This window comes from Phocoena sinus, chromosome 15, assembly GCF_008692025.1.
Source record: "Phocoena sinus isolate mPhoSin1 chromosome 15, mPhoSin1.pri, whole genome shotgun sequence".
NCBI lineage: Eukaryota > Metazoa > Chordata > Mammalia > Artiodactyla > Phocoenidae > Phocoena > Phocoena sinus.
This window is the reverse complement of record NC_045777.1, coordinates 15,031,122-15,048,658: the sequence shown is the minus strand read 5'-3', so window position 1 is coordinate 15,048,658 and position 17,537 is coordinate 15,031,122. Positions and strand designations below refer to the sequence as shown.

Here is a 17,537-nt window from a genome sequence, read left to right as displayed (position 1 = left end):
TGGTGATCAGGACAAGCAAAGATGTTGACCTTGCTGGAACCATGGAACCAGATACCTTTTACTCCAGCCTTTGGCCCTGATCTGTCTCCATGCTGTGGAGAATGTACTCCAGCCAACACAAGATACTTAGCCTCTACCCACTGACTATTAAATCAGATTCCAAGTCTTTTATACAGTTTAATTATGAAAGCCTTAAAAAAAAAAAAAAAGGAATTATGCCTCATTTGGCTTCCTCTAACAAATATGACCTAGCATAGCAGAGAAACTAATTGTATATTGATTACGTTCTCAACACAGGACTGGATCATAATGACACTCTAGAACTCAAGTATGCAAAAACATTTAAAGGTTATCAGAAATTTTAAAACATGAGTTTAACATTTTTCAAAAATAATGTTCCACCTAGATCCATATCAAGGTTGCTTATATTTGTTGCCACATAGAATATATATTATTAATCACATGGAGATGTGGAGTCATAATATATATAACAGAATTGATATAGTCTATGCATTACAAGCTAAAATGTTTTAATCCTTTCTCACTCATAATGTCCAAGTACAAAATAATTTATCCCCTTAGCAAAAAGAAAATATCCTGGCACCAATAAGATAACAGAATTAAGATTTGCCCGGGACTTCCCTGGTAGTCCAGTGGTTAAGACTCCACGCTTCCAGTGCAGTGGGCACGGGTTCGATCCCTGATCAGGGAACTAAGATTCCATGTGCTGCGTGGCAAGGCCAAAGAATTAAAAAAAAAAATTTGCCCAATATGAACCAAAATCCCTGAACATTAAAAGCCTAGATTCTCTGACTCTTACCTAAATACTCACAGCTCCCCATTCTCCCATTCATGAGTTGTTCCTGCCCACACTTATAGGAAAGAAAGGACACCATGACCGAGAGCCCAATATGCAGAGGGAAAGTTCTGCAAAGAACAATTGGGGTGCCGTTACCAGATGGAGGATAGTGGACAAAACCAAAAATATTCACTACATTCTACCCCTTGACTCTTTAACTCACATGCACTGTTTTCCATTCATAAACTTTTTAAGGCTTACGATTAAAATAGCCAAAAGCATTTAACACAACCCAAAAAGAGACCATCGGAAGTCCCGTTCACTACCTCAACTACCTTCAGAGCTAGGGTTTTACAGGAAAAGTCCCTTCTCTTTTAGCACTACCTGAATCCTGCCCAGAAGTTCTGCAACCAGTGTATCAAATGGCAAGTTTCAACATCAATCAACATATCTTAAATAAAACAGTAAGTAAAATGGAAAAGAGGGAATTTCATTTAATTCTATAATACAAGCAAGGAAAAATAGGTAGCATATTTGTGCTGTATCTTATAAGGCTGTAACTTGTTTTAAAAACATTCCTCCTTCAAATATTGTACATTCCATATTGCCCCACCTTTGGCCAGAACCTCTGTTTAACTGGGCTCTTTACACATTGGGTAACCCAAAGTAACATTCTAGACAGAAGAAATATGAGCTCATGGTGGGACTTCCTGGGCAGTTTTTAATCTTTCCATCTTTCAGGCTTTCGTGCTTTCTAACTTCCATGAACCTTTACCACCTCAGATGATGTACAATACATGCTCTAGGGCTTCAGAGTCCCTTCGGTGAAGCGTTAACCATATCCCCCCTGATAGTCAGGCTCATTCACTTTAGATAAAAATATAATCCTCCTTTTCCTGCTTTACCAGGTGAAAGAGAATTCCAATTGAGCCCATAAATGTGGGTTAAGGAAGCTGTGACACCACAGAAAAAAGAGGCTTAGCCAGAAATGAAATATAACTGCCATGAAATTGCCTGGTCCGATACAAAGTCCTTCCCTCTAATGGAATGCTACTGGGTACATGAGTGTCTCAAGCATTTCTCAAGAACTTTCAATTGTTAGTTTTCTACTAGACAGAACAGAAAATGCAATGGAAAAAAATAAAGGAAATTTAATGACCCTCATTATTTTCTGCCTCACACCTCTTTCATCTAAAATTTTGTGCTGTATGCTTTCCACTGAAATGGAACATCTCACTTTCTTCCCCCAGAGACACACAGTGCAGGACTTTCACCGCACGTGATAACAGAGATACTTCATGCAAAACACCAAGGTTTCCAGCATCCTGGGAGATATTTATTCAATTCATTATAGCCTAGACCCTCTCCCATTCAGTTTTCCTTCTCCTTATTGGGAGCTGGGCTAGTTAGTAAGTTAAACAAAAATGTTGACACTGTTGGAACCATGGAGCAAGGCACCTCCAGACTCCTGGCCCAACAGTGAGGAATAGACATCAAGAGTTTAGCTTCTACTAGGTAGATCTTAAATATTCTCACAACACACACACACACACACACACACACACACACACACAAATGGTAATTATATGAGGTGATGGATATGTTACTTTGCTATCACTTCACAGTGTATACGTATATCAAAACATCATGTTGCGGGCTTCCCTGGTGGCGCAGTGGTTGAGAGTCCGCCTGCCGATACAGGGGACACAGGTTCGTGTCCCAGTCCGGGAAGATCCCACATGCCGCGGAGCGGCTGGGCCCGTGAGCCATGGCTGCTGAGCCTGCGCGTCCGGAGCCTGTGCTCCGCAATGGGAGAGGCCACAAAACATCATGTTGCACACCTTAAATATAATTTTTATTTATCAACTGTACTTCAATAAAGCTGGGGGGGGTAGGCCTGACTAGTCACCTCATGTTTCTACATTGCAAGCTTTTTATCTTCTGTTAAACTTTACTGCTTAAAACAGTGGTATTTTGCAATTCGGTGTTTGCTTCACTTACCCTATTGTGATACATTAACCCTATTTTCTTCTGATATGGTCAACTGAATAAAATTGAGGATCCAGAAATAAATTCTTACATTTCTGATCAATTGATTTCCAACAAAGGGGCCAAGATAATTCAATGGGGAGCTCAGTTTTTTCAACACGTGGTGCTGGGACGACAGAATATACACATGCAAAAGAGTAAAATTGGACCTCTACCTCACATCATATACAATAACTAACACAAAATGGATCAAAGACCTAAATGTAAGAGCCAAAACTATAAAACTCTTAGAAAACACACAGAGGCAAATCTTTGTCACCTTGGGTTAGGCAATGGTTTGTTAGAATGACACTAAAAGTACAAGTGACAAAAGAAAAGACAGATACATTGGTCTTCATCAAATTTTTAAAAATTGTGCTTTAAAGGGCACTATCAAGAACGTGGAGGGAATTCCCTAGAGGTCCAGTGATTACAATTCCATGCTTCCACTGCAGGGGGCATGGGTTAGATGCCTGGTTGGGGAACTAAGATCCCGCAAGCCCTGCAGTCAGCCAAAAAAAAAAAAATTTTATTCATAATTGCCAAAAAATGGAAATAAACCAGATGTCCATCAGTTGATGAATGGGTAAACAAAATGTGCTATATTCATATAATGGAATATTATTTAGCAATAAAAAGGAATGAAGTACTGATACATGCTACAACATGGATGAACCTTAAAAATATTATGTTAAGATGGGGCACAGAGATGCTTCTGGAAGAAATATCACAATGACTGCCCAAGGAGAACCCCAAGTTCAGTTCAAACTTATACTGGTGGGTGATGGTGTTACTGGAAAACTATTTTCATGAAACATCAATTGACTGGTAAATTTGAAAAGAAGTATGTAGCTACCTTGGGTGTTGAGGTCCATCCCCTTGTGTTCCACACCAGCAGATGATCTATTAAGTTCAATGTACGGTCAGTTTGTCAGAAGAAATTTGGTGGACTGAGAGATGGCTATTATATCTAAGCCCAGCGTGCATTATAATGTTGGATGTAACATCAAGAGTTACTTACAAGAATGTGCTTAACTGTAATGGAGATCTCGTAGGAGTAAAACACCCCCACTGTGCTGTGTGGCAACAAAGTGGATAATAAGGACAGGAAAGATAAGACAAAATTGTCCTCCACTAAAAAAGAATCTTCAGGGACTTCCCTGGCAGTGCAGTGGTTAAGAATCTGCCTGCCAACGCAGGGAACACGGGTTCGAGCCCTGCTCCAGAAAGATCCCACATGCCGCAGAGCAACTAAGCCCATGCACCACAACTACTGAGCCTGCGCTCTAGAGCCCGCCAGCCACAACTACTGCAGCCCACGTGCTTAGAGCCCGTGCTCCGCAGCAAGAGAAGCCACCACAATGAGAAGCCTGCACACCGCAACAAAGAGTAGCCCCCTGCTTGCTGCAACTAGAGGAAGCCTGCGCGCAGCAGCAAAGACCCAATGCAGCCAAATAAATAAATTAATATTTTTCTAAAAAAAGAAATTTCAGTACTATGAAATTTCTGTCCTAAGTAAATTCAACTTTGAAAAGCCCTTCCTCTGGCTTGCTAGAAAATTAATTAGAGACCCTAACTTGGAGTTTGTGGCATGCCTACACTTGCCCTACCAGACTGTCATGCACCTGGCTTTGGCTGCGTAACATAAGCATGACTGAGAGGTTGCTCAGACAACTGTTCACCCAAATGAGGATGACGACCTGTGAGAACATGAGTCTGGAGAACAAGGTCAGAAGTCTAGTTTTACAGGCAACTGTCCTGTGATGTCAGTGGTGCAGCATGTTTGCCACTTTATTATTATATAAGTTGAGCAGGATGTGTGCTTAACCTTTGAGGTGCTGAAGGAGAACAGGCTTCGGAGTGAATGTGGCAGTTTTAAAAATACCTTCTTTCGGGCTTCCCTGGTGGCACAGTGGTTGAAAGTCCGCCTGCAGATGCAGGGGACACGGGTTCGTGCCCCGGTCCGGAAAGATCCCACATGCCACTCCACGGCTGGGCCCGTGAGCCATGGCCGCTGAGCCTGCGCGTCCAGAGCCTGTGCTCCGCAACGGGCGAGGCCACAGCAGTGAGAGGCCCTCGTACCGCAAAAAACCCCACAAACCTTCTTTTTTTGGGGGGCCTGCATATTTAGCTGTTTTAGAGTACAGCTGTTTATTCCTTTAGTGTCTAATAGAAGATTGCTGCTATCACATCACAATATTCAGTGGTGAAATCTTGTTACTGGCATTCCTCCCTTTCGTTTAGAATCAGAATAAAGTTTTATTTCAAATATCTTTTTTAAAAAAGAAAGAGAGAGAGAAGGAGAAAGGGAAAGGAAAGATTAAGTGAAAGGATCCAGACACAAAAGGCCCTAAATTGTATGATTCCATTTATGTGAAATATACAGACAAGGCAAATTTATAGCGACAGAAAGTAGATTAGTGGTTGCCAGGGGCTAGGGCAATGGGAGAATGAGTTTTCTTTCTGGGGTGGTGAAAATGTTCGGGAATTAAACAGTGGTGATGGTTGCACAATTTGTGACTGTGCTAAGAACTATTAAATTTGTGAGTATGTAAATTATATCTCAATTTTTTAAAAACAGTGTGGTAGTTGTACAGGAATGAAAACAGTCATAGATAAATGAGATAGAAAATCCAGTAAGTGATCCAAGTATAATTGAGAAAATGATGAAGTATCATTTCAAATCAAGGGAAATTTTATATATCCTTCAATAAACGATCAATTTGCTGTTCATTTGATACGGTAGTCAAATTAGATCCCTACTCCACACATTTATACAAAAATAAATATCAAATATATTAAGGTTGTAAATGTAAAAAAAAATAAAATGATAAACTAATAGAAGAAAATATATGAAAACATTTTTCTAAATTTGGAGTGACAGAGGACTTTCCAAGACAGAAAACTCAGAAGCCCCTATGTTTGTGTGTTCATATATTTATGAATGACAGATTTCATCATATAACTCTATGTATATAATTATATAAACATTAAAAGTACATAATTGAAGAAACCACAACAGGATGAGAGGGCAAATAATACCCCGGGAGAAAATACTTACAGCAAATTGAGACTCATAATTTATAAAGTACTCTCATAAATCAGTAAGAAAAAAGACCAAGATAAAAATAACCGAAGTGGAAGAAGAGGCAAGGCAATTCACAAACTCAAAATGTCAATAACCATGCTAAAATAATCTCATCCCCACTAGTAGTCAGGGAAATATAAGTTAATGGTCTGCCATTTTTCACCCTTTAAATTTACAGATAAATGAGCGTTGGCAAAGCTGTGATGAACTGGGTAATATCTGCTGAATTTTATAATGTATAATACATGCTTTTGACCCCGAAGCTCACCTCTAAAACTTTGTCATAGAAATAATTGTACATAAAGATCCATGTTTGAGAATATTCACTACAGCATTATTTGCAATTATCTATCAAAAACAATCTACTATGTTCATAGCAGCACTATTCACAATAGCCAAGACATGGAAACAACCTAAATGTCCACTGACAGATGAATGGATAAAGAAGATGTGGTACATATATACAATGGAATACTACTTCAGCCATAAAAAAGAATGAAATAATGCCATTGGCAGCAACATGGATGAACCCAGAGATTATCATACTAAGAGAAGTAAGTCAGAAAGAGAAAGACAGGACTTCCCTGGTGGTCCAGTAGTTAAGACTCCATGCTCCCAATGCAGGGGGCATGAGTTCAATCCCTGGTCAGGGGAAGATCCCGCATGCTGCATGGCACGGTCAAAAAAAAAGAGAGAGAGAGAGACGAATAACATATGGTATCACTTATATGTGGAATCTATTAATAAAACAAGACAAATGAACATATCTACAAAATAGAAACAGACTCACAGGCATAGAGAACAGACCTGTGGCTGGGGGGGGGGGCGGGGGGGGAGGGAAGGACTGGGAATTTGGGATTAGCAGATGTAAACTTATATATAGGATGGGTAAACAACAAGGTCCTACTGTATAGCAGAGGGAACTATATTCAATATCCCGTGATAAACCATAATGGAAAAGAATATGAGGGAATTCCCTGGTGGTCCAGTGGTTAAGAATCCGCCTTCCAATATAGGGGGCACGGGTTCGATCCCTGGTCAGGGAACTAAGATCCCGCAAGCCACGAGGTGTGGCCAAAAATAATAATAATAAATAAATAAAGGAAAATAATTTTAACTGGGAGAACTCTAAAAATGGAAAGATATAAGCTCCATATCAAATGGATCAATGCAGAACAGAAGAACCTTAACACTGAAACCAAGTACACTCTATATAAAGAAAAATCAATAGCAATCTTATCTGCAAGCCCAAGAAGGGTTGCAAAAAGATAGAGGCTTTGTCACCTAAAACACTTATTGGCTTCATTGAAATAAAACTGAAAATAAAAGCCTTTGAAACCACTTGGCAAAGACCATGGGAAACAGCAAAAGCCTTGTTAAATATAAAAAAATTAATAAATAGGGAAACAGAATACTTTAACAATTAAAAATCAGTCTCTCTATGACATACTGTTGAATGACAAATGCCAATATCACAGAACCACAGGTACTTCCCCTGATTGCTACCCATATTAACACTTGTGAGGGTTATCTATGGGCCAGGAAATCTTCCTCTTTGTTTGGATATCTCAACAATGATTATGCAGTTTTTTCAAAAGATAATAAACTGGAAAAGGAAGAGATGAAGGAAGGGGGAGGGGGAGGAGAAAAGGAATAACAAAAAAGACTCATGGCCCCAAGAATATAAACAGCTCTGAACATATGGGAAAGCCGAAGGAGAAAAACAAGAAAATAGTAAAGGCTGGATGAACATTTCAGATTACTGAATTAGGTTGGGATTTCCCTGGCAGTCCAGTGGTTAAGACTCCATGCTTCCACTGCAGGGGGGCAGGGGTTTGATCCCTGGTCAGGGAACTAAAATCTGGCTTGCTGCACTGCACGGCCAAAAAAAAGAAAAGAAAAGAAAAGTTTATTGAATTGGGCTCACAGATCCTTGTAGCTGAGAGGGACTTTTGATGCTGAAAACTTGGCCTCTGCGCACTGATGCCAAATGGAATCTTGGAAACAAGAGTTTTGGGTGAATTAGAAAAGAATAGTTTTATTGTTTTGCCAGGCAAACGATAGGGGAGGGGAATTTGGTGGAGTGAGTTGCTGATAAGGATCAGGGTGTGTGCAGGGCCTGTTTAATCTGGCCTCAGGCGGTCTCCTGATGAGCTTTTGTGGTTCTCCAGGTTATCAAACTATGACCTTCTCTCTGGAATGAAGAATGCCTCATCAAGTAGTTTATCTTCCATTTGTTGGGGGGTTTAATTCTGCAGAAGAGCTCTAAGATATTGTTATGTGTGTCCCTTGAGGCAGAACTGGGAACCTGCCCCAAGGCTGCGCTACTGTTTCTGGGCTGCTCCTCCCTTGTCTCTGCATCCCCTCCCTTCCCTGATTAGCAACTATTAGAATCTGCCCTTTGGGACTCAGGGAAGGTCTTGGAGGCTGAAGCCTATTACCAAGAAATGGGGGGACACAGGAAGGCTTCCGTGCCCAGAAGCCCCACAGGGTTCTGCGCGGTTTCATTTTCACAAACTTCTAATTCAGAGATCCCCAAACCAGATCACCTACTAGAATCCCCTGAGGAGCACTTTTAAAATTACTACTAATAAATAAACAAGCAGCTTCTTTGGCCTGCCCTAGTTTTGACCTACTGAATCAAATATCTGGGATGGGGGGGATCTCCCTGGTGGCGCACTGGGTAAGAATCTGCCTGCCAATGCAGGGGACACGGGTTCAAGCCCTGGTCCGGGAAGATCCCACATGCCGCGGAGCAACTAAGCCCACGAACCACACCCCCTAGAGCCGGTGCTCCAGGACAAGAAAAGCCACCGCAATGAGAAGACTGCGCACAGCAACGAAGACCCAACACAGCCATAAATAAATAAATTTATATTTATATATATATATATATATATATATATATATATATATATGACGGGATTTGGAAATCTGTACATTAAAAAGCCCACTTGAGTACCGATGACCATTGAACCAGGCCAGGGTTAGGGGAAACGACCCTCCACACAGTAGAAAATTTGAGTATAACTTATAGGCAGCCCTCCCTATGCGAAGCTCCTCTGGATCCACAGTCCCACATCCTCTGATCCAACCAACCAGCACTGCAGTGTTTACTATTGGAAAAAATCCACCCTTAAGTGGACCCACACAGTTCAAAACCCTGTTGTTCACAGGTAAACTGTAATTCTATTCTAAAACCAGACCTGACAACCACTAACGGGCTTTCTGTCTCCATGGACTTGCCTATTCTAGATATTTTGTTTGAATGTGGCCTTTTGTGTCTGGCTTCTTTCACTTACTATGATGTTTTCCAGGCTCATCCAGGCTGTAGCGTATGTCAGTACTTCATTCCTTTTAAGGCCAAATAATATTCCATTGGATGGATATGCTCTATTTTGCTTATCCATTTATCCCCTGATGGACATTTGGGTTGCTTCCAGCTTTTGGCAATTGTAAATAGCGTATCAATGAGCATTCATGTGCAAGTTTTTGTTTAAACGCCTGTTTTCAATTCCTTTAGGGATATGCCTGAGAATGGAGTTGCTGGGTCATAGGGTAATTCTGTATTTCACTTTTTGAGTAAACACCAAACTTTTTCCTTTTTTAATGTGGCTACTAGAAAATTTGAAATGCAAATGTGGCTTGCAATATATTTCTGTTGGAGAGTGCTGCTCTAGATATTTCTTTCTGCCTAAGAATTCTAACTGGTACTAAGCTCTCATATATGTATACACCCCCTTCCTCCAAACAGGATTTGAGGAACTTAATACTATAAACAGATTCCATAAAACTGAAAAATCATTGAACCGAGAGTAAAAAAAAAAAAGTCAGAGACAATAAAAGAGGGTAGAGAAACTGAGTAACAATAGCTAACATTCATTGGGTGTGCATTTTGTGTCAGGCTCTGTGCTAAGTGCTTACTTTATATATTGACTCTTCCCAGAAATCTTGTGAGGTGGGCAAAGTGATAATGTTATTATCCTCATTCATTTTGCATAAAGATAATAAGCAACAAAGAGTCTAAATTCAAACCCAGCCCTGGCTCCAAAACCCAGGCTCTTGGGTAGGATGAATTGGGAGATGGGGATTGACATATATACACTATTGATACTATGTATAAAATAGATAACTAATGAGAACCTACTGCCTAGCACAGGGAACTCTACTCAATGCTCTGTGGTGACCTACATGGGAAGGAAATCCAAAAGAGGGGATATATGTATACGTATAGCTGATTCACTTTGCTGTACAGTAGAAACTAATACAACATCGTAAAGCAACTCTATTCCAATTTAAAAAAACAAAAAACAAGCTCTTGGCTTCCTGGTAGCCAAAATGAAATATCATCTCTCGATAGCAACATAAGAGATGTCCAATAAATTATTTCCCATTCTCATAACAGCTTATCATGAGAGGGAAACTCCTGATCTTGAACTCCACAAGGAATTTGCCCTGTGACTTTGGTACAAGAAACATTGATACAACATAATGGATAATGTCCCCAAGATAAACGTTACCAAAAGTGCAGAAGCATTCCACATCATATGAAAAGGAAGGCCATAATGTTAGGTCTTGCTTTATTACATGTAATTCAGTAGGGATCTGGTGTATAGACCCAGCTATGTAACATTTTCTCAAAGTGGATTGAAAAAGCTGGGACGAGCTCAGAATAACGTTTCTCTTGCCTGGAAATGGTCTATGACGACCTCTGCTGCCCTCTGGTGGCTCTGAGCATAAAAGCACCAACAAGGAATTCCTTCCACTCAAAACTCCCAGCCCTCAAAGCGCAGCTAAGCCTGGGGTCCCAGAGGAGGAGCATCTGAGCCCCACTACCACTCCAAATAGGTCTTGATCCCTCACCGAGCACCCTACACCTCATGTTCAGTGTCTGGATGAGACACCCTCACAAACTCCATTTCATTTCTTAACAGGAAGAGCTAAATCGGACTCCATGTTCGATCTGTTTCTTTGACTTCAACCTTTGCTTTCCGTTTTGTTACTATAATCAGACATAATGGCCTGCCGCAGGGAACCCTGTCCACCTGTGGATGGCTGCAAGAAAGAAGAAATTAACACATCCCCTCACCAAGGCTGGCCATTCCAGGGGATACTTGCAAAATTTATGGCCTTTTTACTTTACTTCCTCATCTCCCCCCCACCCCCGTGCTATAAAAGAAACTGGCATCCAAACCCTGATTAGATGATTTATTGGAGACACTAGTCTGCCATCTCCTTGGTCTGCCAGTAGGCTTTGCATTCCTTCCCTCAACACCTTGTCTCCAATTCATTGGCCTGTCATGCAGCTAGCAGAGCGAGCTTGGACTCGGTAACAATTTCCCTGTCCTGAGTGCACTGGTGTTCTGGTCCAGACTGGAGCTGGGGTCTAGGTTGTCGTTGAACGAAAACAATTTAAGAGCTGTTACCTGGTGGTCTGACAGTCAGTATATAAGGACATGATGACAGAGTATAAATGAGGAAGTATGAAAGGGAGAGTATGATGCAGAGTTATCCTTGCCTGTTCTCTTTTTCTTACTTCTCAAACTATCGCAGTGGATCCCAAACCACTAGCCTACCACTACTTTATAGTTAGAGAAAGTAGAATATTAAAATTAGAAGAGGGACTTCCCTGGTGGTCCAGTGGGTAAGACTCCGTGCTCCCAAAGCAGGGGGCCGGGGGTTCAATCCCTGGTCTGGGAACTAGATCCTGCATGCATGCCGCAACTAAGAGCCCACATGCTGCAACTAAGAAGCCCACATGCCGCAACGAAGATACCGCATGCCGCAACTAAGACCCCATGCAGCCAAAATAAATAAATAAGTAAATATTAAAAAAATAATTTAGAAGAATTTTTAAATTCTGAGGTCAAACAGACCAAGGTTCAAACTAGCCCTCTGACTTACTCTGAGACTTCAGGCAAGTTACTTAAACTTTCTGACTCTCCAGAAAGAGAAAGACAAATACCATATGATATCACTTACATGTGGAATCTAAAATACGACACAAACGAACATATCTACGAAACAGAAATAGACTCACAGACAGAGAGAACAGGCTTGTGGTTGCCAAGGGGGAGGAAGGTGAGGGAGGGTTGGATTGGGAGTTTGGGGTTAGCAGATGTAAACAATTATATAGAGAATGGATAAACAACAAGGTCCTACTGTATAGCACAGGGAACTATATTCAATATCCTGTGATAAACCATAATGGAAAAGAATATGAAAAAGAATGTGTGTATATGTATACCTGAATCACTTTGCTGTACAGTAGAAATTAACACAACATTGTAAATCAACTATACTTCAATAAAATAAAAAATTTTTAATAAAAAAATAAACTTCTGGGGGCTTCCCTGGTGGCGCAGTGGTTGAGAGTCCGCCTGCCGATGCAGGGGACACGGGTTCGTGCCCCGGTCTGGGAGCATCCCACATGCCGCGGAGCGGCTGGGCCCGTGAGCCATGGCCGCTGAGCCTGCGCGTCCGGAGCCTGTCCTCCGCGGCGGGAGAGGCCACAGCAGTGAGAGGCCCGCGTAACGCATAAAAAAAAAAAAAAAAAAAAAAAAAAAAAAAAAAAAAAAAAAAAAAAAAAAAAAAAAAAAAAAATAAACTTCTGACTCAGTTTCTTCATCTGAAAAACATGGGACTTCTCAAGGCCACTATAAGGATTAAATGAGATTGTACATGGAGAGTTCTTAGCTTGGCACCTGGGACTTAGTGCTCAAAAAGTGTTCCCTGTGAACTCCTTTGGGGGTTTCTTCATTCTTTACTGATGCTTGTGAATCTAAATGAGGCTGCCCTTCTCTGCACTGATCTCTTTGACAAGAGGGCCCCTTGCCTCGGGCATTGGTTGAGCCTCCTGCCCCTCTCATCCCACGTGCACCACTCCCCAATTACACTGTGCCCCACCAGACAGCAGTGAGATCCAGGAGGACGACAGGGAGAGGATGCAGGGGTTCATGGTGCTGTCAGGGCTCAGTGCACTTGTGGAGCTAGGGACTTCTACCACCAGATGGTCAGGAAAGGGATGGAGAAGGGATGACTTGCAAGACTCACTGTCTCTGGTCAAAGAACAGGTCTTGGTCAACCCATACTTGAAGACTGGCAAGTGTCAGAACCTCAGAAAATCCTGCCCAGGGCAAGGATTTATTAGAGGAGGTCATCGCGAGGACGTGACCGCTGGTTGCCCCGTGCATGGGACCCGGGCAATCGGAGGCTCCTCACCCCCTCCCCCGTGCTTGGAATGTACCTTCTGCCCACTGTTCCCACAGTGGGAGGTGTTCCAAGGATGCAGCCTTAAGAGAAGGATGCTGTTGAAACAATCTGCACGGTGTACACGGCTGAACCAGGCTAAGGCCTCCCTGTAAACTTTTAAGCTTCTGGAGGCGGGTGCAGAGATTGGCTGGTCTTGAGCCCGCCCCCAAACAAACACGTAAGTTCCCTTGCTGGTTAAAACTGCCACCTACCGGGGCTTCCCTGGTGGTGCAGTGGTTGAGAGTCCGCCTGCCAATACAGGAGGACACTGGTTCGTGCCCCGGGCCGGGAGGATCCCACGTGCCGCGGAGCGGCTGGGCCCGTGAGCCAGGGCCGCTGGCCCGCGTACCACAAAAAAAAAAAAAAAAAAAAAAAATCATCCTACAGTATTTTAAGATCCCCAGATTATCTTTCAGGGAAAACTCTTCCATATTGATTTTTCCAACTAGATGCATGTATAATATTATTTTGATTGTTTTAATAAACAATAATTAACAAATAAACATTCATTATCAAATAAATAATGATAAGCAAAACAATGGAAGAGGGATTGGCTAAAACGTTCATCAGCCCATCACAGACCCCGGTCCTTCCCAGCTCCCTGCAATGTGAGCCTGGAGGCATGGGTGTCCCTAGGATGACCACCCCGAGGCTCATGCCAGTAACTCTTTTTCAGATCAGGCAACGCTGTCCTATGTCTCCTCTACTCCAAGAGATGAATCTTCTAAACCAGCAGAAACCAGAATACCACATGCCAGTATGAAAACAGAGGAGGAAAAGGGGGCACAAAAACCCAGCAGTGGTGAGAACTTTTTTTAAAATTTATACTTCACCTTTTTCCATTAAAGTTGGGAATTACAGGGCTTCCCTGGTGGCGCAGTGGTTGAGAGTCCGCCTGCCAATGCAGGGGACGCGGGTTCGTGCCCCGGTCCGGGAAGATCCCATATGCCGCAGAGCGGCTAGGCCCGTGAGCCATGGCTGCTGAGCCTGCGTGTCTGGAGCCTGTGCTCCGCGACAGGAGAGGCCACAACAGTGAGAGGCCCACGTACCACAAAAAAAAAAAAAAGTTGGGAATTACAAAAGCATTTCTGCAATATTCAACATGAGCAGGGATACCATTTGTTTTTTCTTGTTACAAAAGCCCTGCCTACTTAGAAATTTCTGTCTGAATTTTAAATTCATATGTCCTTTGACCCAGTATGGTACACACAGTTTATTACCTACCTATCCCAAAAGCATTCCCTCCTTTCTTCTTGCTAATAGAAGCTCGATTTTTTTTTAAATTCTCAGCGTTTTGTTTTTAAGTTGTGTATTTTATTTTATTTTATTTTATTATTTTTTTGGCTGCATTGGGTCTTCGTTGTGCAGGTGGGCTTTCTCTCGTTGTGGCGAGTGGGGGCTACTCTTCGTTGCAGTGCACAGGCCTCTCATTGCAGTGGCTTCTCTTGTTGCGGAGCACGGGCGCTAGGCACTCGGGCTTCAGCAGCTGCAGCACACAGGCTCAGTAGTTGCAGCGTGCAGGCCCTAGAGCACGCGGGCTTCAGTAATTGGGGCACACGGGCCCAGCAGTTGTGCCTCGCGGGCTCTAGAGCATAGGCTCAGTAGTTGTGGCACACGGGCTTAGTTACTCCTCAGCATGTGGGATCTTCCCAGAACAGGGATCAAACCCGCATCCCCTGCATTGACAGGCGGATTCTTAACCACTGTGCCACCAGGGAAGTCCCATCAATTTTTTTTTTTTTTTGGAAGTATAGTTGATTTACAAGGTTGTGTTAATTTCTGCTGTACAGCAAAGTGATTCATTTATATATATATATACATTCTTTTTTCATATTCTTTTCCATTATGATTTATCACAGGATATTGAATATAGCTCCCTGTGCTATACAGTAGAACCTTGTTGTTTATCCATTCTAGAACCTCGATTTTTATAGCCACGTGGTCACCTGCCTCAGCCTCAGGGATGAAGCAGGATTAATTTAAGATCTTAGGTCACTTTCCCATTAGCGTTTGCAGACATTTGCTTTCCAGCCCTTCCTTGCAGCTCCAGCCAATGAGATGACAAGGGAAACCTGGGAAGGCCGTGGCTTCTGGGGAAGCCACTCTCCATCAAGAAAAAGAGAGCATGGTTTGCTGTAAAGGTCTTTTCACCACTGCCCTCTACACACAACTTCCTGTTGTGACATCTAGAGCTGCAGCAACCATCCCACACCCATGAGGTGACCGGCACAAGAACAAAAGCCAACACACTGAGGATGATGGAGACGGAAGAAATGACTCTGGCCATCAGTGTTTCGGTCCAGCTGCTGAACCAGCCTCGCTGCCTCTCTCCAGACTCTGACGTGAGAAAATTAAATGTCTTTATTGGCTAAGCCACTATTAGTTAGGTTTTCTATTAATTGCAACCCAACAAACTCCTAATGGGATAGACTTGGGAATTACATTCATTCTTTCACTCATTCAACAAATATTTACTGAGAGCTTGTTCTTTGCCAGGCTCTATTTAAGAAACTAGAATTCTACTACTAAGAATTTACCCAGATTTATCTGCAAAAGTAGGCCATGATTTTTATATGTGAAAAAATGTTAATGTCCAACAAGAGGTAACTGGTTAGTTATTTTCATGGAGCTGTATTAAAAGAATGTATGTGATGGCATAAAGGATCTCCAAGATATAGAATAAAAGATCTCTAAGATATAGAATATATTTTTTGTCTACATAAAAAATATATTTTTTTAAAATTATCTTGGTCCCAAGAACCTAAAGACATCCCTCCCTACAGCAAAGCTACCTGGAGGGGACAAAACACCTGTCTTGGAGCCAAGGGCTGGCCCCCAAGGAAGGTGAGCCAAGGTGGGACCATCCAAGCGACTCAAAGAACTAGCCACTCACCCCAGTTCCATTCCCCAACTCACATTCTCCAACAAAAGAAAGGTCAGCAAGTCCAAAAAGAGGTCTGACTGTCCCACTCCTGGACAAGCCTATGGCAAGTCACCCCAGGTTTGGCTTCCATCCTTCTCCCCCCCGGCCACGCCCAACCAGCATCCATTTCCAGTGTTCTCAGAAAGAAGGGATCCCCTATCTATCCTAAATAAGTCAGTCCCATAATCCCACAGCCACGTTCAGACCCCCTTGCTCTCTTTCCTCATCTTAGCCCTCAAGGAGCACAGACAAGAGGGTCAGCATCAGCCTTTATTGGGGAAAAGAAGCACCACACACCCACTGCCCAAGCCCAGGGCTGGGTTTCCTACGCTCAGGGCAGCAGCAAGAACAGAAACAGAGCAGAGAGGGCAATGAAAGTCCCTGGGGGTGTCACAAGCCCCAGGACATCATCCTCTCCTGGCTACCAGGACAAGCCCCCTGGAGTCACCAGAGAAACTCAGGACACATCAGGACAGCTAGGGCACCGGGCTCTCTGCAAGCAGAAGAAACATCAGGTCACAACTGTGCCCTCCTGGCTCCAGCTCCTCAACATGTTTTTTCCCTTCCACCCTGGAGAAGTCTGGCAAAGATTGCTCTCAAAGGCCTTACATGGCTCCCTGCTTCCCAGATAATCCGGTCTAAACTGGCATTGAAGACTCTTATCATTCATTGACCAACCTTACATTTTCTGTTCAAAAAACAGCCTGTCTGTTCCCTTACGCACCCTCTCACCACCCCCATCCCAGCTCCCCAAACACGTCACATACATTACCCCCTCTGTGCCTTTGCTGACCGTCACCAGACCACGCATGCAGCGTGTTCTCTGGGCTCTCCTCCCTTGGTCACATCCTGCCTAGGTTTTAGGGCCCAGATCAAACCCTACTTCTAGGAGAAGGACCTTCCCAAGGAGCCACACTTACTCTCATCACCTATACGCGCATACTGCCTATACAAGGGTTCTGATCTGTGACATAGAATCTTTCTCTCCAACTAGACTCTCCAGGGCAAAAACTGTCTTGCCCTTCTGGAGTCCCCGCCCAGCACCTAAGCCAGTGCTCTGTATATAGCAGTTAAGGCCATTGTAATTGATAACAATGGGCTGTACTCACCTAATTCAAAATTAGACCTGATGGTCCGGTTGGGGTTCAGGGCCAGCTGGGGTGGCAGGATTGGTGGGACACAGAAACGGCCACAGCCTGACTTGCAGCACTTTTCCCCAGCTGGGCAGTTCTCATCCACCATGCAGCTGACAATGCACAGGCCCGCCAAAATTTTTGGACAGTCACCACCCTGCCCTGTGGGATAAACAGGCATAGGTATAGAGACAGGAGGGTTGGCTGCAATGACTCCAAGTTCCCATCTGGGACTTAGAGGCTCCAGATGAATCCATCCCTGATTCTAACCAAAGATCTGGCTGGAAAACCTTGAAGTTCAAGGATCCGAGCCCC

At 43.1% G+C, this 17,537-nt stretch overlaps 1 protein-coding gene and 1 pseudogene across 6 annotated transcripts in view; one reads left to right on the top strand and one right to left on the bottom strand.

Annotated features, from left to right (window-relative positions):
* WFDC3 (WAP four-disulfide core domain 3) overlaps positions 1-17,537 on the bottom strand; it is a 50,790-nt gene that overhangs the window by 22,787 nt on the left and 10,466 nt on the right. For 3 of the 6 annotated variants that reach the window (XR_004345965.1, XR_004345964.1, XM_032606812.1), the window contains exon 4: positions 17,199-17,384. Coding sequence is in view for 3 of the 6 variants with exons in the window: in XM_032606812.1 (XP_032462703.1) it covers positions 17,199-17,384 (186 nt within the window). In the remaining 3 variants the exon portion in view is untranslated. Of the gene's footprint in view, positions 1-820; positions 928-16,315; positions 16,583-17,198; positions 17,385-17,537 lie in introns of those variants that run through there. The other 3 variants (XR_004345963.1, XM_032606814.1, XM_032606813.1) reach the window with 3 other exon arrangements.
* On the top strand, positions 3,560-4,533 carry LOC116740828 (annotated as a pseudogene).